The following is a 23773-nucleotide window of genomic DNA, read 5'->3' as shown; positions in this document are numbered from 1 at the left end:
TATACAACTGTAGATTTTATTTTTACTTTGACTTTCTATCTGGGGAATGTGTTTTGTGCACTCTTAAGTTTATGCTATAAACCCTTTTTCTTGAAGCTGTTAAAGGCTCCAGTTAAGTGCTTACTAATGTTTAAAGTCAGTGGATTTTCGTGCTATTTCAATGGAGTCTTCCTGGATTGAGGTCACACTGGCCCCAAGGCTGGAGCGTCTTGTTGACAGTTCTGATGCAGAAATCCGCCTCAGTTCCTTCCTCGACACCCTGACTGGAGTTACGAGCTGTGCTGCACTGTCTCCAGTCTTTGAAACTGATGAAAGAGCAGTGATTGAATAAGGGGTTTCATCTCCAGCTGACTGTTCCTCATAGCAGGCTAAACGCCTCCTGCTTGCAGAAGTGGGAGTCTGGGCTATTTCTGCAATCGCATCCCAAATTCTGCTGTTCTTCTGTACTTGGGTAGTTGTTGGAAGATTAGCACTGTCCTTTTGAGAGTTTGCATTAGCTTTGTTACTTTCAAACTTGGTAGGCCATTTGTCCTCTTCTGAGATGCTGACACTTTTTTCATCCCCATTACCTAGGGAAAACATTAAATGATTAGAAAAGCATCCAATTCACCACATGTTTCTGTTTTAAGTCATAAGACCCTTTTTTTTGGTCTAAAAACACATAATATGATATTGATTCTGTGATGCTGGCACAGCAACAGATTCATTAGAAAAGAACAATCTTTGTGAAAAGTTCATTATTAATGCATTCCATAAATCATTAAAATTATAGATGGAATCTACCACATTGTTTGAAGTTGGATTTTTTTTGTTTGTATGCAACAGTATTGTCATAATAATGTAAGAAAAGATCAATTTTGAAAATTCTCAAATCAAAGAATGGGTATGTGAAGTACCAGCACATTGTTCTTTGTATTCTTCTGTAATAATTCATACTTCACCTTTTGCTGAAGCACACTGCTGGTTGAGTGAATCCACTACCACTTCCTTCAATTTCTTCTTTAGCTCTCTGCTTGTTTTCTTGTAGAAGAACAAATCTTTCTCCAGCTGCTGAACTTTAGCTTCATAAATATTAATATTTTCTGCAAGACCATCACTGCCTTGTTCTGTAAAGGACACCAATACATACATACACATATATATATATATATATATATATATATATATATATATATATATATATATATATATATATATATATATATATATATATATATATATATATATATATATATATATATATATATATATATATATATATATAATATATATATATATATATATATATTATATATTATATATATTATTATACACAGGTTAAAATCTAAATTTATTTATTACTGAATGACTGCTTGGTTTCTTGTAGATACCCAGTTTGAAAGTTCCCAATTTATTAATCTTTGCTGAAAAGGGAAAAAAAAAAATTAAACAGGAAGAATAAGTTGAGGCTTTTCCCTACCTTTGAACCCCTGCAATATTAACTGCATCTTCTGTTCATGCTCTTTCTGCTGCAGAGTCAGACGCCTGTCCATCTCCAGCGTGAGGCGCTCCAGAGCAGACTCCAGCTCATGGACGAGTCGCTCCTCTTCTTTCATCTGTATCCCCATTTCTTCACACTGCAGCTGGAGCTTTCGCTCTGATTCGCGCAGACACACAACCTTAAAGGAACAGGATTTGTAGTACAGTCACAATCCAATAAAAAAGCTGTCAAAATCCAATACAACAGTTTACCACTGTCAAGTGCTTTGGATAACTGGTTTGTTCTCAGAACAACAGTTTCTAGGGGGTCAGTTTTATTTTGTGCCATTCATGAGGAAATCAATGAAAACACAATGAGTTTGCAAAATAAAGTTAGTATTTGGGTAGTTTAACCTAGTATTTGTAAAACAGGTGTTTATGTAATATAATAGCATATTTACTTAAAAAAATAATAGAAATGAAACCAAACTGATCATCCACTACTGAAATCTGAAAGTCTTTACTGAAAGTGTTCTTGTACGAATTTTGATTAATGCAATACAGTGCAACATAACACTGAGAGGGTTGTTGTATACACATACAAGTAGTATGCTAACGATTTTCTACAAAGTCAAATTGTTGTTTTAGCACCTTGTAGAATCACAACAATCTGTTTTAACTTGTATAGATATTTATTACAAATGGCTCCAGTGCTACCGCTAACATACTATGTGTGAATGTGTGTTGTCTTTTGTTGCCAACCTTGGCATCCATTTCTGTTTGCACATTATTCATTCTTTTGCAGTTTCTTTACAACTAGCTTTCTGGCATTTAGTACACAGAAGCTCAGGCAGCTCCATGGCAACTTAAGACTTACTGTACACCAAGGCCTGATTTGTTTATTTTTTTAGAACATCAGCCACATTCAGGAATGTTCTTCTTGGCTCATTACCAAGATTAATATTTGAATAACATCTTCTGTGGATTTCCTACCTCCTTCTCCACCAGTTTCCCTTCTACAAGCATCCTGAAACCTTTATTTTACACGTTTCAATTTTTTTTGTTTTCTAAATGAACCCAAATGTTGCTTATTTACAAGCATACCTTATTAAAGTATCTGAAGAGAAGAGCTTTGATCTCAGAGAAAGAGAGAGTACTGAGCTTAACCATGATCCCGGCCTCACTGGATGTCAGCATTTCAGTAGAAGCCCTAACAGAGTGCTGCTGGCTGTCAATAGTGTCATTTTTATAATCGATCGCAGCATCCAGAGCCTCTATACCTTCCTCTAGCTGGAAAAGAATGTGTTCCTCCTAAAAAACGAAACAAGAATTAAACTTTACTCTCTACAGATCACACATCATCATTTTTATTAACATTTTTATTTTCTATATTTTTTTATTTTCTAAGTTCATGACAGAATTAATACCTCAGGTGACAGTGCTGTGAAAACATACATCAGAGAATCTCTCCAAAGTAATAATCTATGCAAAGTATACCAAACCTGGGTAAGAAATTCCTTGCTAATTCATCTACTTTTAAAATAGTTGTATTCCTTTCATAAGGTTTGCAAAATCCTTTATCTGAAAAGTAGCTATCTGTGATAATCCAAGAAACATAAATATTGCTCTGTCTTTGCTCAGTTTATTAACAAAATGCCTTTTCGCAGTCAAAATGTATCCTGAAATAGATCCCTTGTCATAGTAGACATGTTACTGTGATTTCTACAGTATGTAACTGGGTAAACCTCATTTATAACATGTAACAGACATGACATGGACATGATATGACCCTGTCCTTATGGCTAAAAGGCAAGCTTGCTTTGCTTAAAGGCATCTATTTACTGTTTTATAATTCAGCCTGCAACTGTGTGGACACTTGCATGCCAGGAAGGGGACCCCTCCAGGATTTCAGTCTCCCTCACCTCAACAGTTAACACTCTGCCATTCCTCAGCTTGTCATCGAGGCAGTCTCTCTTCTTTAGCAGCTGGTTCCTCTCTTGCTGGAGCACCTCCACCTCTTTGGAAATCCTCTTCTTGTTCTCTGCACTGCTGCCCTGGAACTGGTTGTTTTTATCCGACAATTCCTTGTCCACTACACTCAGGCGAGTTGACAGTGTCAAGATGTCTTTGCTTAAAGCCTAATGTAAACATGTAACATGCTGTTGCTATTTGTATAGTGTACTTCAACCATAACATACATAAAATAATACTCTTTAGAGAAGGTATTGTGAATGATTCACATTTCCTACTACAGTTAAACTTTTTTTTTTTATTGTACCCTCTCTAATCTCTTTATTTAAAAAAGGAACAAATTAAAGAGATGCTCCTCCTTTGTTTTTATAGACACTTTACCAGACTTGTTTTTCACTTTTCCTCTGGTGAAGTTTATGTAACCAGCCACCACATTATAGATTCACTCCCTGTGCAATAGGTATTAGGATCCCACTTTAAACTTTAAATTCTGTTTGCTGCACAAAGGACTTTTTGTGCTGTGAAATAGGATCCTGTATCTTCTGCACAATGAGCAATGGGCTTTGCCAGGGCTAAAGCTGAAATACAATCCAGAAAACATTCTACAGAGTACATTGCCATGCTGGTCAGAAATGTTACTGAGGATCTAGTGGGAATGTATGGTTTCTTTCCCTTTTTCTAACCTGACTGGATCGCAGTTTCTTTATCTCCAGCTGGCTCATTCCTTGTGAAAGGGCCTCTTTTTTGGCAATAATCTCCTCTCTCTTCTTCAGCTCATCTTCGAGCTCGGCCAAAGTCTGTCGTTGCCGCAGAACCTTTTCAACTTCATCGTCAAGCCATTTCCGCTGCCTTTCTAATCTCTAAACGACAAATATTTAAAATTCTCAGGTTTACAGTTCCATTTAAATTGTTTTTGCAACTACATTTTTCACACATAGAACCCAAAACATGCATGTTTTTAAAAAAAAAATAAACATCACTAAATCAACCAATTAATGTTTTATTCATTACCAAATTCAAAGCTTCAAAGTGACTGACAAAGGAGGTACCTGTCGCTGGTTCAGCTGCTTAGTAAACAGGAAGACTTGCTGGAGCTGAGCTGATTTGAGGTCCTGATTGGCTGGGGGGGGGGGTATACCCGGGGAGCCTATGTCTGTTTAAGAACGCATCTGCGTCAGCGTTTGAGGCTACTGCAACGCCATGGCTACACAAACGGGCACTGAGACAAAGCCTCTGTGTTTGTGTACACCGAGAAGTAGAGCGTCCACTCCAGAGGAGGGAACTACTGCACGAAACTCCACTTCAAGACGGTGCTCGTAAAGGCACTGCCCAGCCGAGGCCATCAGGAAGAGGCCAGAATCACTGGGAGGACGCCGGGTGTTGGATAGGTTAGTTTAGGGGATTTGTTCCCAACAACAGTATAGCAAGGGGTTTCATAGGGTAGGTTCCTGGAGCAGAACATCTCTTTTAGTGAGGCTAGCACTCACAGTGTGTGACAAACATTTATTTTTAGCTTTGTTTTTTTTTTCTTTATTAAATCTGACACTAGGGTCATGATCGCTGGCACCCTAGTGGCAGCACCTGTGTGTTAATTAAATCTGCGCGTCTGCGTGGCGTGTCAACACCCACTGTTTTGTCTCTGCCTTATTATTATTCAGTGATGGTCCACGTAAGTTACATCACCCTGTTACAGTGACATTAGCTATGTTTCCATCAAACTTTTTGTATGCACTAAAACTGATGCGTATACATATATATATATATATATATATATATATATATATGTATATATTAAAAAAAGCTTGATAACTGTAATCGAAACAGGCAAAATTTGGTTAATTCATGTGAGCGAAAAAAAATGGATCCTGTAAGATAAATGATACACACGCATGCAATGGAAATACTTTTCGAACAAATTTTATGAGCTAGAGTATACATTTCATTTAAGTCATACCCAGACAGGGTACTTAATTCAAACAATTATACATGTCATATGCCAATCAAATCCAAAGATATGGCCAAAAGTTTAGCATCATCTAGAATTCTAGGATTGAGACACCGTTTAATCAAAGAAACTACAACATTATATCACAAGTCTACTGTAAACCATAACAGTAGTACATTAGATTTTGAAATATCACATTTTTCAATTTGTCAGTTTTTCGTTAAGTACATGGAAGACTACAAAGCAGTATGCAAGACAATATGTTAGCATAACATTATTCAACAGGTTTCATTCGAATTTGAAGCAAAACTGGTTAATTCTGTAGATGCTGCAAAACTTTTTCCTTAGCTGTAATTGCCACGCATAATTACCAAAAGTAATTATTCTTGAATCACCTTTTTTTTTTTTTAAATATAAATACAAGTTATGGTAATTCAACTTAAAACAACACATCATATGCAGAGGTCGGCACAGTCATGTTAACATGCTACACCCCTTACAAAATACTGACCTCAATAATGGACATGATCATAGATCATGTCTGTTAGTATTATGTACATTTAATTATAATACAAAACAAATATACTTCATAATGCTATGCTAGCATTACCGACGCACCGTCCGATTTAAACCTCACAATTTTCTGTACTGGATAATTAGTTTGTTCATCAACTTTTGCCAAACTTTAGTGTTGGCAAGACAGGGATCATTCTATGTGTCTTTTTAGTCCAAGTTTACAAGTGCCTACATCCGTCTGACCTTCTGTTTTCTTTCGCTTCTCTTACAAACATCTCTTTTTCTGCTGCAGTCATGTTTAATATTTTCGTATCTTTTTACACCATTTCTCGGCATGATCCCTGGGCTGTAGACTTTAATTGCTTCATTACCTGACCACACCTCATGCATTCCATCCCTGGACCGTTCAAAAACAAAATATTACATTTTCCCAAGCAGGACTGAAATATCTCCATGGGGTATCTGATGCCTGACTGCCATTCTGTCTTCTTTACTATTATACGATTATTTAAATTACATATGAGGGGCACAGTACAGCTTCAAAAAAAGCTGAAAGTTATACAATGGTAATTCTTTTTAATTTGGAGGCTCTGTGTGTGTGTGTGTGTGTGTGTGTGTATCTATTTATTTTATATATATATATATATATGTTTTTAAACGATAACATTTTTTTAATAATTTTGTGCGAAATTTTGCAAGATTGCTAGAAATGTGTTTGTCTTGTTGATGGAAACATAGTTATAGACATCAGCGTCTTCTCTGAGGAATAAAAAAAATTGCTATGCCAGCCAATGTGAGAATATGGATATTGACTGGATATGGACAGTCATTGACCTGAATAGTTATTAAAACTGAATTTGTTATTCAGAATTGACATTTTCTGCAGGACAATTGCAAGTAACGATAAATGGGCTAGTACCTGCTCATCCGGAGTGCTGACAGCACGTTTCATTCTTTTAAATGCAGCTATTTCTTCAGTTTTCAGTTTCAGAATTTTCTGTTGCTGCTCTGTCTTTAACTGCAGATCCTGGAAGATAATAAACAATGGTGGACACAAATTAGATGCTGCACAACTAGTTCTTTAGTTTAGGGTACCACAGAAACAGCGACTGCTTGTCACTCATTAATATTACCGCCAAATGCTTATACAAAGTTTAATCAAATCTGGGAAAGTTGCAAAGAACAAAGTTAATAATACATTTGGATTGTTTCTCTGCGGATTTATCTATTTACTTTTATACGTTGCTGATCCCTGTATATCTCTGCCTCCAGTTTTTTCTTTTTTTCAGTCTCCTCCCTCAGTTTTTTGTGAAGCTGGGCTTGTTGCCGTTTCATGTGGTCCACGTTCTGCTCCAACTCTGTCAGCCGTTTCTCACTCTGAGATGACAGAGATGCCAGCTTCTTTGTGTCTTGCTCCTTCTTCTGTAGCACCTGTCAAAACAGGAAAAATAACCTCAACTAACACTTTCCATGTTTACTTATCATTTTCACATATTAAAACTAGGTCAGGAAATGCTCATCTATGTTCCATTTGATTACTCTCCCAAGCAAATTGATAGATCCATCCGTTGTATACAATGTGGTGGGGTAGGTTTTCTAAAGCGTTGCGCCTGTTGCAATAGTTGCAAACAAGTCGGAAGTCTTGGGTGAAATGTACTAGACAGGCGCAAGGCTATTTGCGACTTTTTAGGGAATGCTTTGTGGCAGCAGTTTCTGTTTGTGGTTCAAGCATAGATGAAGCTGTAAATATGGGCATTCCTGCATACACTGCAAATAGGGGGTGGAGCTCAGGGTTCTCAAATATTATAATGAGATGTACGAAAGCTGCAGACAATTGCGATACTTACAATTGTATACATTTTTTAAGAATTTTTGCAAGCATGTTTTAAACAATCGCAATTGTTGCTGGCAATTCCCAGTCCACCTTTTCTCATGTATTGCCATTTGTGCTCAATGTATTTTTGAGGCGAACAGCCAAATAACTATTTTTCTCTAAAAGCAGGGTGTACTTACAGGCCTTGAAAACTAATTTCTATGATATTTCTGGTTTCCCCAACGTGTTGGGAGCAATAGACTGCATACTTGTGCCACTAACCCCTCCAGCTCATCTATATAGGAATAATCAGAGTCGTACCAAGGGGTATGCGAACAGTGCGGCTGCACAGGGCGCTGACCTGAGGGGGGTGTCGATTGGCTGACGAATAACAAGTAAAACAAAAAATTGAGCAATAACAATTAAAAACAAACATAACATGACGAAAGAAGTTAAAGCGCTTTATTATTTGTCAGCCAATCGATGCCCTCCTCAGGTTGGCTGCTGACATGAGGCCAAATCAAAAAATGTGTGGTTCGGGTTACCCGAACGACCCTAAACGGGCTACACTTTACTATTAATCAGAAAAACTGCGCAGCCAATTTTCGCTCATGCTTTTTTCCGGAAGCAGCATAGCAAATCTTCAGTTCATATAAAATGTTGGGGTCTGAGCAGCATGGCTGCAGCATACGACCAAGTAGACCAAGTTTTACAATATTGCTTGAGAAATGCAACCACATACCAGAAAAAAAAAATATTATAACCAGTGTTAGACTCGGGGGTGAAACACCATTTCTCACACTCCATCTTCATATTTATATTTATCTTGACAGTAGCCTATTTTATTTCTCACCATAATTATACTGTTAATGTTCCCGACCCATGTTTTCCTTGTACTGAGTCTCGTGTGCTCTCTGGCTAAACAGCAGCCTACTGAAATTGACAAGCAGCATCAGGAACTGAATTTGACGCGACAACTGGTTTTTAAAGGGCAATTGCATTTAATTTTTTTTAAAGAATGTTATCACATAACAATGGGTCGATTCAGGTTATTAGATTTCTAAAATAAATTAAGTAAAGATTAGTACAATAGCTAACCTTTTTTTTGGTTTTCCTTCCAAAACTGACAAACTAAACAACAGCACACTGCCTTCCTCATCCATCCTGCGTTCCTAGCAAGATCTCTCGATTTTCCCATCTAACTAACAGTATCATTTTTCAAGCAATTAGGTAATTTATTTGCAAGTTCACTACTAATCCGACATAGTTTCAGAAAGCTGAAATTGAACGCTTGTCTAATCTCGCCATTATATCCACTGAATTTGCACTGGCCAACTCTGAACTATGACCATGTCATCAATGACTTTGCATCACTGAAGGCAAAAAAAGTACTTTTGTAGGCTCTAGGCTTCATTTCTATTGGTGCATTCCATTGGACATTTACAAAGATTTTGAACCCTTTTTTATTTATTTTTTTTGGGGGGGGGGGGGGGGGGGGCTCTGGGTGTATATCTCCCGCACAGTGCATCAGTGATTGGTACGGCTATGGCAGTAATGTGCAGGTGGTTTGTAATTGTATACAATTTAGCAATGCACCCTTGACTAACTTAAATAACTTGTCAATGCGGCACCATGATCTATTTTGTGTTAATTATCTAATAATAATAATATAATAATAATAATAATAATAATAATAATAATAATAATAATAATAATAATAATATCTAAAATCATTTAGTTTAAAGTTTAAAATAATCGTTTATTCGCATTGTGCACCAATGTATACAATGCAGCAGCATGATTTCTTTTGTGCTATCAGCAGCCTACAGTCTAAAGTAAAAACAAAGCGCGCTAGGTATTCATTTGGATTACACTACTGTACAGATTTATATATTTTTTCAAAATGTAAATGTGTAGCCTACCCAAACACATTAGTGTTATTTCAGAGCAAGATTTATATATTTAAAATAAATTGAGCACCTCAATGTCAGACAAAGATATTCGGTTTAGTGATGGGCTACTGTATGATTATGAAAAGCTTTTTGATAGAAACACATTTTTTATTTGGGGGTGAAGGTGAGGGCCACACTATAGATTTGGATGGGATTAAACTGTCTTTAATTTTTTTTATTATATATAAAATAAAATATCATTCCATACCAACTCAACCAGAGCCGTTGCCTGACCGTCTCAGATTTTGCTAGAAAAATTCACGTGGGGGGTTTTGGGCCCGCTGCGGAAATGGTCATTCATAGGAGGCTCCCGAGCAGTGCATCCACCCTACTGGAATTGAACTAAAAATCAAATTTCTTATGACAAGTATATAACTACGCAAAAAGGAAAACGTCTTAAACATTTTAAAAGTTGCATGCAGAATGTTGTTGGTTAAGAACTGCTATAGAAACCACACATCACAAAGTTCAGTAATGATCACATTTAAAACTATTGTGGGCTTGAACCACACTGCATTGTCAAGGTGGCGGAAGGCATGCGAATGCAAACAGTGGGGTAAAACTGGGATTTAAAAAAATAATAAAATCTGTGAATTTTTCATATTTTTTTTCAACACCAGACCTCATAGCCAAAGTATTTTCTTAGTTGTTTTTTTTTTTTTTTGTTTTTTTTTTTTTTTTTTATTTGGAATTGCCAATTGTTTTTTTATCCCATTTTATCCCCCAATTTAAAATGCCCTGTTAAACCTGGCTCATTGTTGGAACCCCCGTGCCAACTCAGGAGGGACGAAGACAAGTATACGCGTCCTCTGAAACGCGTGTCGTAAGCCAATCGCTTCTTTTCACTCTGCAGACCCGCCATGGAGTTACCACCAAGGATCACGCAGCTCTGGGCTGCTTGCAAGCAGGACCGTAGGTGCCCGGCCAGTCTACAGGGGTTGCTGGAGCTAGAAGTGTTTCACAAAATTTGGAAGAGTGGTCCCTAAGGTTCTTATAGCAATACTAACATTTTAGGACACGCATCCCCTCTAGGGTAAATGGTTGGGCTGAAGTTTGAATAAAACTCGTCACTTACCCCTCGTCTGGCAACTTGCCAAAAGTGAGTTAGGTATTCCTGGTATTTTTTTCTGGAAATCCCTATTCATGAGGAATCGAACAAGGTGCTACGCATGATGGTAGCATCTAAGGTGAGCCCTGGGTGATTTTTTCTGGTCAGTGTCACTTTTTCACTTTAGATTGGCCTTTGCCAGGTCACAGCTCAAAAGGGGAAATTCAAAAAAAAATAAAAAGCATTTCTGAACTCAGCGGGCCCAAAACCCCCCAGGTGATTTTTTCTAGCTAAAAGCATGCGTGGAATGATCCCATTATATTACATCCATATATAATATATATATATATATATATATATATATATATATATATATATATATATATATATATATATATATATATATATATATACATATACACACACACACATACATATACATACATACATACATATACATATATACCGCGTTCGCCCCTGAATTCAATTGCACCCCCAAATGTATATATAACAGTATTAAAATATGTAAAATGAAGACGGAACAGAATGCATGTACAGGTGGCGTTTATATTTAACAAAAATAATGTTGATTATTATTTTGATTAACATTTAATATTTATAACATATTTTGATTCTTGCACCCTTGCATGTATAGACGTTATCCTTCAGGCACCCTCTGCTGCAGCAAACCACAACTCTACTCCCGCTATTTAGTTGAACAATGTCACACGAGTTGCGCAATGTACACTGAACAAAAATATAAACGCAACATGCAACAACTTCAAACATTTTACTGAGTTACAGTTCATATAAGGAAATCAGTCAATTGAAATAAATTCATTAGGTCCTAATCTATGGATTTCACATGACTGGGAATACAGATATGCATCTGTTGGTCACAGATACCTTTAAAAAAAAAAAAAAAAAAAAGGTAGGGGCGTGGATCAGAAAACCAGTCAGTATCTGGTGTGACCACCATTTGCCTAAAGCAGCACGACACATCTCCTTCGCATAGAGTTAATCAGGCTGTTGACTGTGGCCTGTGGAATGTTGTCCCACTTCTCTTCAGTGGCTGTGCGAAGTTCCTGGATATTGGCGGGAACTGGAACACACTGTCGTACATGTCGATCCACAGCATCACATGCTCAATGGGTGACATGTCTGGTGAGTATGCAGGCCATGGAAGAACTGGGACATTTTCAGCTTCCAGGAATTGTGTACAGATCCTTGCGACATGGGGCCGTGCATTATCATGCCGAAACATGAGGTGATGGCGGCGGATGAATGGCACAACAACGGGCCTCAGGATCTTGTCACGGTATCTCTGTGCATTCAAATTGCCATCGATAAAATGCAACTGTGTTCGTTGTCTGTAGCTTATGCCTGCCCATACCATAACCCCACCGCCACCACTGAGCAACGTTGACATCAGCAAGCCACTCACCCACACAACGCCATACAAGCTGTCTGCCATCTGCCCAGTACAGTTGAAAATGGGATTCATCCTTGAAGAGCACACTTCTCCAGCGTGCCAGTGGCCATCGAAGGTGACCATTTGCCCACTGAAGTCGGTTACGACACCGAACTGCAGTCAGGTCAAGACCCTGGTGAGGACGACGAGCACGCAGATGAGCTTCCCTGAGACAGTTTCTGACAGTTTGTGCAGAAATTCTTCGGTTGTGCAAACCCATAGTTTCATCAGCTGTCCGAGTGGCTGGTCTCAGACAATCCCGCAGGTGAAGAAGCCGGATGTGGAGGTCCTGGACTGGCGTGGTTACACATGGTCTGCAGTTGTGAGGCCGGTTGGATGTACTGCCAAATTCTCTAAAATGACGTTGGAGGCGGTTTATGGTAGAGAAATGAACATTCAATTCTCTGGCAACAGCTCTGGTGGATATTCCTGCAGTCAGCATGCCAATTGCACGCTCCCTCAAAATCTGAGACATCCGTGGCATTGTGTTGTGTGACAAAACTGCACATTTTAGAGTGACCTTTTATTGTCCCCAGCACAAGGTGCACCTGTGTAATGATCATGCTGTTTAATCAGCTTCTTGATATGCCACAACCTGTCAGGTGGATGGATTATCTTGGCAAAGGAGAAATGCTCACTAACAGGGATGTAAACAAATTTGTGCACAAAATTTGAGATAAATAAGCTTTTTGTGAGTATGGAAAATTTCTGGGATCTTTTATTTCAGCTCATGAAATGTAGGACCAACACTTTACAGGTTGCGTTTATATTTTTGTCAGTATATAATGCTAAGACGATGCAACAAATATTTAAATGAGTATATTGCGGTTGTCTTCATTAATATATTTTCTCTTAGTACATACAACAAAATGTTTACTTTTTTAAGTGTCGCAACAAAAATGCAAACTGCGGTATGTTTGCGATGCGACTGGCCGATCTTAGTAAACCTACCCCTGTATACCCAATCTATAAGCCAAACCACATCAATAACAGAGCATGTTATTTAAGAGAAAACTTTTCAAATGTCTCCGTCTCCATGCTGAAATGGCAAAACAACCTAATTAGATGCATTATCACAGTTTTTGCTCCAGATAGAATAATGTTTTTTCCTTAGATCTTAGTTTATTAAGAATATCTCACAGATGTAACGAGCAAATGTTTTAAGCAACAGACTGTTGAAAAGATAATAGGTAATAAAAACTAGATGTGACGGTGATCTGAAAACTAAACCCACCTGCACTTTGAGTTTAGCTGTATCCACCTTCTTGCGGAACTCTCTCTGTAGCCTGGCTATCTCTGTACCGTCCTGAACCTCTCTGCTCTCCAGCTCCTGCAGTTGTTTCTGGGTCTCTGCCAGCTCCTTCTTGGCCTGGTCAGCCTCCTGTTCCAAGTGAGCAATCTTCACTGAATAGTGTCTGTTCACCTCCTGGGCATCTTTACCTGAAAGCACAGGATCAGACTACAGCTTTAGTTTTATTTGTGCCTTTCTCCCTTAAGTAAGTACTAGTTACAACAGGTTCCAACCAGTTAGAGTGTACATGTTTTAAAATGGCAGCAAACAAAGGATAAATATCTTAACAAAAAAAATTAATACATAAAATAAACAAATATATATTCACCTGTTTTCACTAATTCTTTAATAAGTTCCTCCTTCATTCTGATATTAATTGCTAGTTCCTTTGTCTTCTGCTTGGCTTGTGTAAGTCTTAATTCAGCATCCTTTAGATTATGTAGATTTAGAGTTTGGCTTTGTCTGAGGCTTGCTTCCTCTGCCAAGGCTGCCTCAAGCTCATCCCCTACAAAACAAACATTATTGCCTCATTATATAGAATTGGTGGGTCACTGTTGGATGTGACAAAGCTGTGGGTATTGAGAGAACTTTTTATTACAAATTGTCTTCAATCCTTCAGCTGAACAAAAAACGCACAAAACAGATGGGAAAATTGAACAGTTAATTTCATATTTACTATGACCACCTGTGTTTCATTACATCCTTGATTCTAGCAGTCACTGGATTCCCATTTTCTAATGATTTGTATGCAAGGCAAAGCTCAAAGGACAAATTACGTCATTAACTAAATACTGTATACTTTTTTTATAATTCTTACTGGCAGCATTGTTATACATTCTGCTTGTTAATTTTTAAGAACTATTTAATTAAAAAAACAAAAAAATTCCACAAAAGGTTGTAATGCATTGACAAAGACATTAAATATATAGATTTTCCTACAGAGTGATATCAACTATTTTAAACATATGTCATTAAACAAACTTGAGTTCAGCAATTTCTTAGTTTTTAAATCCAAGAATGCTTACCTGTAGTATGTTTAGTCTCAGGTTCATTCTCGTTCTGGACATTGTTCTTTTTATGATTAATGAACAAATCGTGGAGGTTTGGCTCAGTAACTAATGGAGTCTGTCTCCGAGTCCAGGTACGATTCATAGAACGCCTAGTAAAAGAAGTTGTCTATTTAGTGACCTGATCCATACATCATTTTTCCTTTTGTATACAAGTCCTTAAAACCAGTACCTAAATAAGTTATACGTTTATTAGAGTGGATACCAAAGTATGCACTTTCCTTGTCTCTACAGACACGATCCAAGGCATTACGGATTTACTGATAAAACACACTGGACAACACTTTGAACTTCCATGAAAGTTACTAAGTCAGTGGTTACAAATGCAATGCCAACATTCGCTTATAAAAGTACAGCAGAACATTGCCTATTTTATATATATATATATATATATATATATATATATATATATATATATATATATATATATATATATATATATATATATATATATATATATATATATATATATATATATATATACACATATATATACACACACACTATTTTCAAATCATTCTGGCAACAGTAGTTTTGAGTTCTGTCAAATAAGGTTTTAGCACCATACTAACAGTACATTCTTATTTCTCAGGACAAGGAAAAGGGTTGAAAACATCACACGCATTACCTACATTAAAAGAAGGTTAAGTTGGGAGAGAATGAATCTGAATAAAGAAGCTGGCACTGCAGATACACAATTCCTACAAAGGGCATTGTCATTGATTTAATTCAACGCTTTTAAATGTGAAGGCCCAAAAAGGAACTGACCTGAATGACAACTTCCCTTCCATTTTCTTCTCGTCATCATTTTCTTCTTCCTCACTGCTATCAGTAATCTCGTGGCACAGAACCTCATCTTGCTCCTCAATTTGTGCTAGCAGCATCTGGCTTCGGGTTCTGAAAGCAGCCATTACTCTTTCCAGGGAGTACGCAGGGGGGCTTGTGTGCACCTGTGCAACAAACACGCAGACCCATTCAATTTCATATGGAGCAATATTTATTACATGTGGGATTATATTTATTAGGATTTAATGAACAAGATGAAAGCACTTGTATTAGTTAGAACTATATGTACAGTAACTTTAAATAGTCCCTATTTCTTTCTTAGCTGAACATAAAAAGCCAGCTTTTACTTTTAATGCACCTGGGACTCTAAAACCTGTGGGCCAACATAGAAGGCTGGTATATTGACAGAAGTACTGTATATTGACAGATTAGTGTGGCGGAGTGTTCCGCTCCTTTGTGTTTATTAGTGTTTTATGTTGTATGTAGTGTGTTAATGTTGATGTTTATGTATGTGATTTAAAGTGTAATTTGTATTTAGGCACAAGGATTGCACATCACTTCAAACGCAGATAAAATGAGTATAATGTGTGTCACAGGAGTACACAGATTAATTCACGTGCAGATGTACCGAGACTCCAACTGAATGACTGACTAGCAATCGAGTCTTGGTACAGATGTATAAAAGGTGCATGTTTTCACCCACTCAGGGTTGGGGTGTTCGAGAGTGGAGAACGGGATTGGCGATGGAGGTAGTAGTAAAAATAATAATAATAATAATAATAATAATAATAATAATAAAATAATAATAATAATAATAATAATCACAATAATAACAACAACAACAACTCACTGTGTTAGTCTGCATAGTCTGTTTTGTTTGTCCATTTATTTTGGCTACCAGAGCCATGTACTGTGTTTTGTTTGTCTTTCAAACCTTTTATTTTCTGTCTGTTTAATTATTAAACTGCACATCAGCGCCTTCACCATTTCAAAACATGCGTTCTGTGTTGGTTCCTGTTTCTGGTCTGATGTCACCCACTACAGTTGTCTTTGTGAAAATTAGCAATAGAATTTTTTTATTTTATTTTTCCATTGCAAATACATTGTCCTATTATAGGCTTTACTGTAACCTTCAATAATCACAACTTAGAGTAAGTAGCAGGGTTTCGAAAGATATAGTGTTACACATCGTTAGCATCCTGACTTTTTACACTTAGAACTTTCAAGTCTGTTTCAAAACTCTTTTCAAAATTTCTGCTCTAGGCCACGGATAGTGTAAGGATTATTGCCCACATTGTCAAACAGGTAACACAGCAATGACGATCCATGATGTGGTACGGAACAGAAAAGCCAGAGCACTTGTGCTTTTTTTTTTTTTTTTTTTTTGTATCACTCGTTCTGCAGCGATTTACTGGACAAATCTCAAACCCCAGTGCACTAGAGCGAACATTTTGAAAAGAGCTTTGAAACAGACTTTAAAGTTATAAGTGTAAAAAGTTGTCAGAATGTTAACAACAAAAAGAAAAATTACAGATGTTATTTAACAGGTGTAGCAACATGTGGGGATGTATAATGCTATATTCTCCTAACCCTGCTATTTACTCTTAACTAACATAGACAAACCACAGAATCCAACCGTAAAAGCAGAGGTGTGACGGATTCAGATCATATTAAAGTTCTGAACAGATCTCCAGCAAGTTAGGGTGATTGCAGCTGTGGAAAACTAATTAGAGCCAATTATAGTTAGAGAAAGACAGTTTTAAAATTAAGTTAAGACAATCACATTTTTTTTTAATGCATTAGTGTACCTTTCTGGTGTCTAGCCTGGGAATGTTCTGAGAAGAGTCTGGCTGGTGTTTGTTACTGAGTGGAACACTGTGAGGTCTTTTGGAAGAGGTCACTGAGGCTGTTGCATCTCCCGCACCATTCACACAACTGCAGGACTTCTGCTTGACACTCAGTAGTCCTTCCCTCAGCTGATCTATTATTAGTTGCTGCTCCACCATTTTCTCATTCTGAAAAAGCAAAATAATGTGACACACATCAATTGCATTAACATACTTGACCTGATTTTCACTGACTGGAAGTTTGAAGGCCTTAAATGACAAAGAATGAAGATTAGAATGGGAGTGGTTTGGTGAGGAATAACACATATCTGTTCTTGGCACTCCAATAACCCCCTACTGGAAATTATTTGGTCACCAATGATGTTACTTTGTCCTTGCTTGCTGGTGTAAACTTTGCTTTTCTCCTAAATACTGGTCATATTTTTAAAAGTCTGCCATTAAGACTTGTTTAACTAAATTACTTATTTAGGAGACAGGGTTTTTCTGCATATTAACCTTATCCTTAGCTGCCATACTTGTAATTCTGTTTTCATTTTATTTTTTTTTTTTTTTTTTAAATAAAAACATGGTTGCTTGTACTAAAAAATATCTATTTTACCTATGATGGGATTGCAAAGAGTAAGCTCCAGGTAGTTAAACGCTGAGTGCAGTTCTTTCCTGCCCAACATAATGCAGCCTACTATTTAAGTACCCAGATACTGTATATAATAATGATAAAATCATATGCTGTGATAGAATACACAAGAACTGGGCCAGCAAAGACAAATTTACTTGACAGACACAAAACTGCTTCTGTCAGAATAAGTAGATCTAACATGGCCTTCATCATTTATTAGCTCCTACTCCACAAATCAGCAAGTAAAACTCCAGTTTTACCTGTATCCGTCGTTTGCTTTCTTCGTTTTCTAGAGCAGCCAAATGCTCCTTGTTTTCCTGAAGGAGTGACTTAATCTGAGCGTGCAATTCCTTAAGTTCAGCTTCTTTCTGAACGAAAACCTCTTCATCTGTAGTCAAGGCATCCTTATAAAAATATATAATTGCCAAACATTAGACATTGAGAAGTTTTGCAATTATATTTGATGCAAAGTTTCCATGTTATGACTGTGGTACTGAAACATATTCTTAGATTATGCAAACTTATGTAAAAAATGTAACATTTTACTTTACTCCACTACTACTTAAAGCAGTTTCTCATTTTAGGTCACTATTCCAGTAGACACTCCAGCATATCTGAATATGCAGAAAGCAATACTCTACATTGTGCACAACTGGGGAGCTCTAACCCTTAGGTAGAACTTATTCTCTTTAACCACATTACCTGGCATTTCTTCAACTCTCTCTTGAGCTGCAGAATGGTGATGTGATGGGGTTCCTCTCCAGCGCTGCCGACTCCGCTGTCTGCTTCTGAGGTGCTTGGGTTCTCTCTCTGGAGCTCCTCCACTGTGTCCAGCCACTCCTGTAGCTTGCGCTTATGAATTTTGGGAAGACTGGTTGTACCCTTCAGCTCCAGGAGGAACTGGCAGGCATCCTCAGTGCAGGCACGGTACTGGTAACACTCCACCTGCAGCGCAGCCAGCTGCTCCTCCATGGCGCGGATGCGGTTTTTGTCATGCCCCCCTGGGAGGTCCTGGGAGACGCGGCTGGCGCGAGTCATCAGGCTGGCCCGCTGGTTCTGCAGCGCCTCTCTCAAAGCCCTTATCTCCAGCTCCATTTCATCCATACGGTCTGAGTCTGGGTTGTAGTTGACAATGGGCTTGTTTTTGATGTTCTTGGCCCTGTTGGCATACTTGAGGGAGTTGAGAGACTCATCAAAATTGAAGGAAGATGGGCTGATACAGGTAATCATTACAGTCTTAGCGTTACCCCCAAGCGAGTCTTTCAGAATACGGGTGATCTTGGCATCTCTGTAAGGTACGTGTAGGCTTTTTCGCTTGGGGTCCCCCAGGGCACTGATGACGTTGCCCAGGGCCAGCAGCCCGCTGTTGATCTGGATTGACTCCTTAAACCTCTCGCCGGTGTTACCTGTCTTGGCGACCCTTTCTGAACCAGCCAGGTCGACAAAGTGAAATTTAGAAGATATAAGCTGAAAAGAGTCGTGAGGGCCAGACTCAGGCTCCCCATCATGTAACTGATCTGCTTCAGATTTTGAGCCTTCCTGGCCGACAGTGATGGTGAAAATGGTATGGGAGCGGCTGGAGTGCTCGTTCATTTGCGTGGTCCCTGTGTGACGAGCAGCGTTTCCAGATTCCAACAGACTTATTACTTCATCTGCAGTCTTTACTAGGCTCTCTTTGGCACCCACTATCACTGATTTGAAAAGACGAAATAACAGCAAGGTCAAAACATGGCATGTACTAAAATCAAATGTCAAAAGTTATTATTGTGGGTCATTAACAAACCTTCATTAACCATGGTATCTTCATAAAACTGATTTTATGCACATGTATTTTGTTTCTAGCTACCCAAAACCACTATAGTGAAATGCCTTAAAAATATGTATTTTAATTTAAAAAATTATTTTTTTATTCCTTTTGAAAATTGAAGAGTGCTTACGTTTTCACTGCTCAAAATAAAAATAAAAAATCCTCTAGGACTGTTTTATTCTATGTTCTGAGCAGAAATTTCTAACCAGAGACATGGATTAGCTCACAAATAATTTTGTTATTGCATTTTATGGGGTCTAATTTGAGACTTCATAGTGAAAGGGCATGAAAGAATAAGGAATTAGCCTGCATCACCACCTAGACTATTTTCTTATGAAGTGCATACAAAAAATGTGCAAGTGTTTACCAATAAAGTTAAATTTCACAAAAAACTGGAAAAGGTATGTCTGGTTGTCAGAATTTAGTTAAGGCTTTTCTATTAATGGAGGGCTTAAAATCACGTACAGTGAGATTATTACAAAGTGGAAATGTGTCAAAAGAATCTAACTGAATACGAAGCCAAAGTGTTCAAATAACTGGGTCTGTGTATGTTGCGATGGTCACTACAGTGAAGCTCAAAAGCAGAGTTTACAATCAAACAGGTTATACCCACCCCTCATTTATAGTACACTGCTTATTCTACTAGTAGTAAACCACTAACACAGTCTGTTTCTAATCATTACTGAGTCAAAGAAAATAGGGTTTGAACAATTCCTTGTAAGCCCTTTAAAGTTAAATTACAATTTTAAATAGAAAATCTTAATGGTGGCAAAAGCCTTTTTTTTCTAATTTCATACATTTATTTTCAGTGATGCCTCTATTTGCCATAAAACATGTACCTGTGTTTCCCTTTTCATCCTCTCTGATGTGCATGTCTTTGAAAGACGTTTCAAGTTCCAGCAGGTCCCTCAGTTCCTCCTTGTAGACTTCTATATAGGACACCCTTACTGTAAAGTCTCTGTTGTGGTTTTCAGAGATGCTGTGGAAGATTTCCTGAATAGCACGTGGAATAATGCCTTTCTCTTCATCAGATGAGGAAACTTACAATGACCAAAAACATTGCCATTACATCAGACTGTACAGCCTATGGCTTCCTCCAACTTAAAAGGTTCCATGCATGTAATAAAACAATACATAGTATAGTGAAAAAATGCAAGTTAGAAAAACAAAATCAGATTATTGCATTAAGAGGCCCCATTCCTGCAGTAAGAAACACATCATTGTGGTAAACGTTTTTTTTGCGTTTCATTTTCCGGTTTTGGAGTTTAAAGCTAATGAAGTCTTTATAAAATGTAAATTCAGTGTAGGTAACTTTTTTTTATTATTATTACATTCTCATAAATACATTTAAAAATATTTTTAGTCTATGGTGCAACATTTTCAAGTAGCAGTACTTTACTGCATGCAAATGGATCCTGACACACTGAACTGTAATTGTTAACACTATATCTAATGGCATCTCAATCTAGACCTGTTCCCCCAAAAGTGATCATGACTTCAGCACTCACCATGACCTCCACCGATGGTGTATGTCTTTCCTGATCCAGTCTGCCCGTAAGCAAACACTGTGACATTGTATCCTTCAATCAGGGACAAAACCAAGGGTTTTATGCAAGTAACGTACAATTCATTCTGCAGAGATTTCTGTCCAAACACAAAGTCGAAGGTGAAGGCCCGGTCCTTTCCCATGATGACTTGTTGCGTGTTGGGGACCACTCGCACACAAACCTGCTGATTGTGGAGGATCTCCTTTGGAAGCAGAGGCCTTATTCGCACAGCAACCTTGACAGGAATCTCTTCCATGATGATTGTGTGACATCAAAGATAACTCGAAATGTTCTGTAAAATATATGGTATTCTAAATGGCATAAGAGTAAAATATACTGTATGTTAGATACTGTAGTAGACAGACAGTACAGGTAGAAACAAATATGTATCAGTTTAGAGGCAGATTATTAAAAATGGTAACATCATTTTTAATCTTAAAACTTATTAATGTAGTATTCTCTTTTGGATTCATCCCATTTTACAGCGATAGAAATCAGAGCCCTGGGGGCTCCCGAGTGGCGCCACTCAGAGTGCAGGATGCGCCCTAGAGCTAGTTTGAATCCAGGTTATGTTACAGCCGACCGTGGCGGAGAGTTCTCAGGGGGCGGCGCAGAATTGGCCCTGCGCTCCCCAGACCGGCGGGACAGTCCTTGGCTCACCACGCACCAGCGACCTCTCTGGCTGACAGGGCGCCTGCAGGCCTGTCAGTATGAGATTCAGAACTGCGTGTGGTCCTCAGACGCTACAGTTCTATTATGGGTTCGGGGCAGGCTTGCAGTGCGAAAAAGCAGGTGGCTGACGGCACAAGTTTCAGAGAAAGCGAGTGCTCGTCTCTCCCGAGTTAGTACGGGGGTTGCAGCGGTGACCCGGGTTAAATAATTGGGCATTCAAAAGTGGGAGAAAATCAGGGGTAAACAGGGGCGATTCCAAATTTAAAAACGAAGTCAGTCGTGTTGCATTAAATGACTTTAAAACACTGTATAGCAATTTATTTAAATAAAACAGAAAAAACAATTCCTAACTTCTATGAACAGAAATTGCATGCTGCAAGCTGTCAAAGGTTTTGCCCATGAGGGAGTGACTGCATGTTACTGCCCCTTTGAAAAATATCTGTAGTATTACTATAAGATCCTATAGGATTTATATAGTGCCCTATAGTATTTCTGTTTGTACCACTTCGTTCTGCAGTGTTGTATAATATTTACTATATAATTATACAGTATTTCTCTATAGTATGTCCCAATTATTTACATTTTACTATAAGACTATTAATGTCTTAACTGTGGACTCCCGACAATCATTAAGACATTATTGTTATGCAGAGTCGACATTTTTTTTTTTTTTTTTTTTTTTTTTTTTTTGTAGCTTATATTAACGTTTCGTAATCATTTATACTGATGGACTGTTAAAAATAATGTTGTATACGTTTTCCTACTACACAAACAATGTGTATGCATACATCCATTTGATTTAGACATTGTATGTATTTGCCTAACCGTTTATTAAGCGTTTAAAAAAAAAACACATTTACAAAACTGTTCGTGGCAAGTCTTACCAGCATCCGTGTCTTCTCTTCAGTTTGCAAGACGATTTGTAAAACACGTTGCGGACATGTGTTTAAAAATGCCAAATATATAGTAATCTTTTTTTTTATCAAAACATGTTCGACTGATGACCGACCAAATCCTGAAGTCAGCAGAAACAGGCGATGTTATTTATGTTGAAGAAGGCGCTTCAGTGTCTGAAAAGCCGTTACTACTCTCTTTCCTGATTCTATTCTACTATCTTTATTGTTTGTTTCTATTACCTGGCAACCACTGAAAGTTACTAACAGCTCAACCAACAAGTGAGATCCGGAACATTACAGCAAGATGAACTATCAGCTACAATGTACACATGAATAGCACAGCGCCGCCAAGGCATGAATCTGGTAGTTCTTTTTTATGTTTCTGTAACGGCAAAAACATCAGGCGTTTATTTATGGAAAGTTTTAATTTTTTAAACTGTAATGTATTTGGAAGTGTTTAGTTTGTCTTTTCAAAACGGCTCTAACCAATGGTATTCTGGAGAAGTCTATTTTGAAATAATGGAATATGATGTTTGGTTTAACAAATAGTATTAAGATTCAATTAATTAAATGCATCTTAAATGTAATTTAGATTAAAAATAAAACAAACAAAAAAACCTTGTAGATCACATAGATTAAACCTCTGCAATTTTCACCAACAAGACAACATCATAATTTGTTACAGACTTTTTTTGTTAATTTATTGCAAATACAATGGGGCTGATGTAAGGATCAATTGCGGCTGCAAAATCCAAATTGCCCAGCGGCCAGACATTGTTTAAGCGAAAGAGCAATGCAAATTACTCATCACGCACAAATAATGAGCTGCAATCATGATAACGAGGTTCGCAATGAGCGCCGCCTTGCATCGGGCTATTTAGCAGCCGCACTTGCAGCCCAGAGGCGAGGTGAGTTAGGAGTAGAGAGCAGTAGCAGCTGTATGAGATTTATGGAGCAAGAAAAATCAAATCAAAACAAAAAAATAAATAAATAAAGTCAGAGGAAGGGCTGCAAAGTCCTCTTGCCTCAAGAAAAAGAATATGTTTTCTGAGGTGGAGCTAAGGTCACTC

General features: G+C 37.7%; 1 protein-coding gene across 1 annotated transcript; it reads right to left on the bottom strand.

Moving 5' to 3' along the window:
- Window positions 1-22912, bottom strand: LOC121318732 (kinesin-like protein KIF27). Its single transcript, XM_041255740.1, has 18 exons — window positions 22692-22912; window positions 21097-21427; window positions 20428-20628; window positions 18484-19472; window positions 18042-18185; window positions 17127-17333; window positions 15301-15482; window positions 14491-14624; window positions 13794-13970; window positions 13409-13614; window positions 7124-7321; window positions 6810-6917; window positions 4113-4289; window positions 3381-3596; window positions 2563-2769; window positions 1460-1658; window positions 942-1106; window positions 1-569 (listed from the first exon to the last, which is right to left on the bottom strand). The coding sequence occupies exons 2-18, from the start codon at window positions 21389-21391 to the stop codon at window positions 124-126; spliced, it is 4251 nt and encodes a 1416-aa protein (XP_041111674.1). The 5' UTR covers window positions 21392-21427; window positions 22692-22912; the 3' UTR covers window positions 1-123.
- Window positions 22913-23773: the final 861 nt, after the last annotated feature.

Source organism: Polyodon spathula, chromosome 1 (genome assembly GCF_017654505.1).
Source record: "Polyodon spathula isolate WHYD16114869_AA chromosome 1, ASM1765450v1, whole genome shotgun sequence".
NCBI classification, from domain to species: Eukaryota; Metazoa; Chordata; class Actinopteri; order Acipenseriformes; family Polyodontidae; genus Polyodon; species Polyodon spathula.
The sequence above is the reverse complement of the archived record's forward strand: the minus strand, read 5'-3'. Positions and strand labels throughout refer to the sequence as shown.

Coding starts and splice junctions, on each gene's coding strand:
- LOC121318732 (XM_041255740.1), bottom strand. CDS start 21,391: ATGGAAGAGATTCCTGTCAAGGTTGCTGTGCGAATAAGGCCTCTGCTT. Junction 14,625..15,300: donor GAAGGGAAGTTGTCATTCAG/GTCAGTTCCTTT, acceptor TTCTTTTACTAG/GCGTTCTATGAATCGTACCT. Junction 1,107..1,459: donor AATATTGCAGGGGTTCAAAG/GTAGGGAAAAGC, acceptor TGTCCTTTACAG/AACAAGGCAGTGATGGTCTT.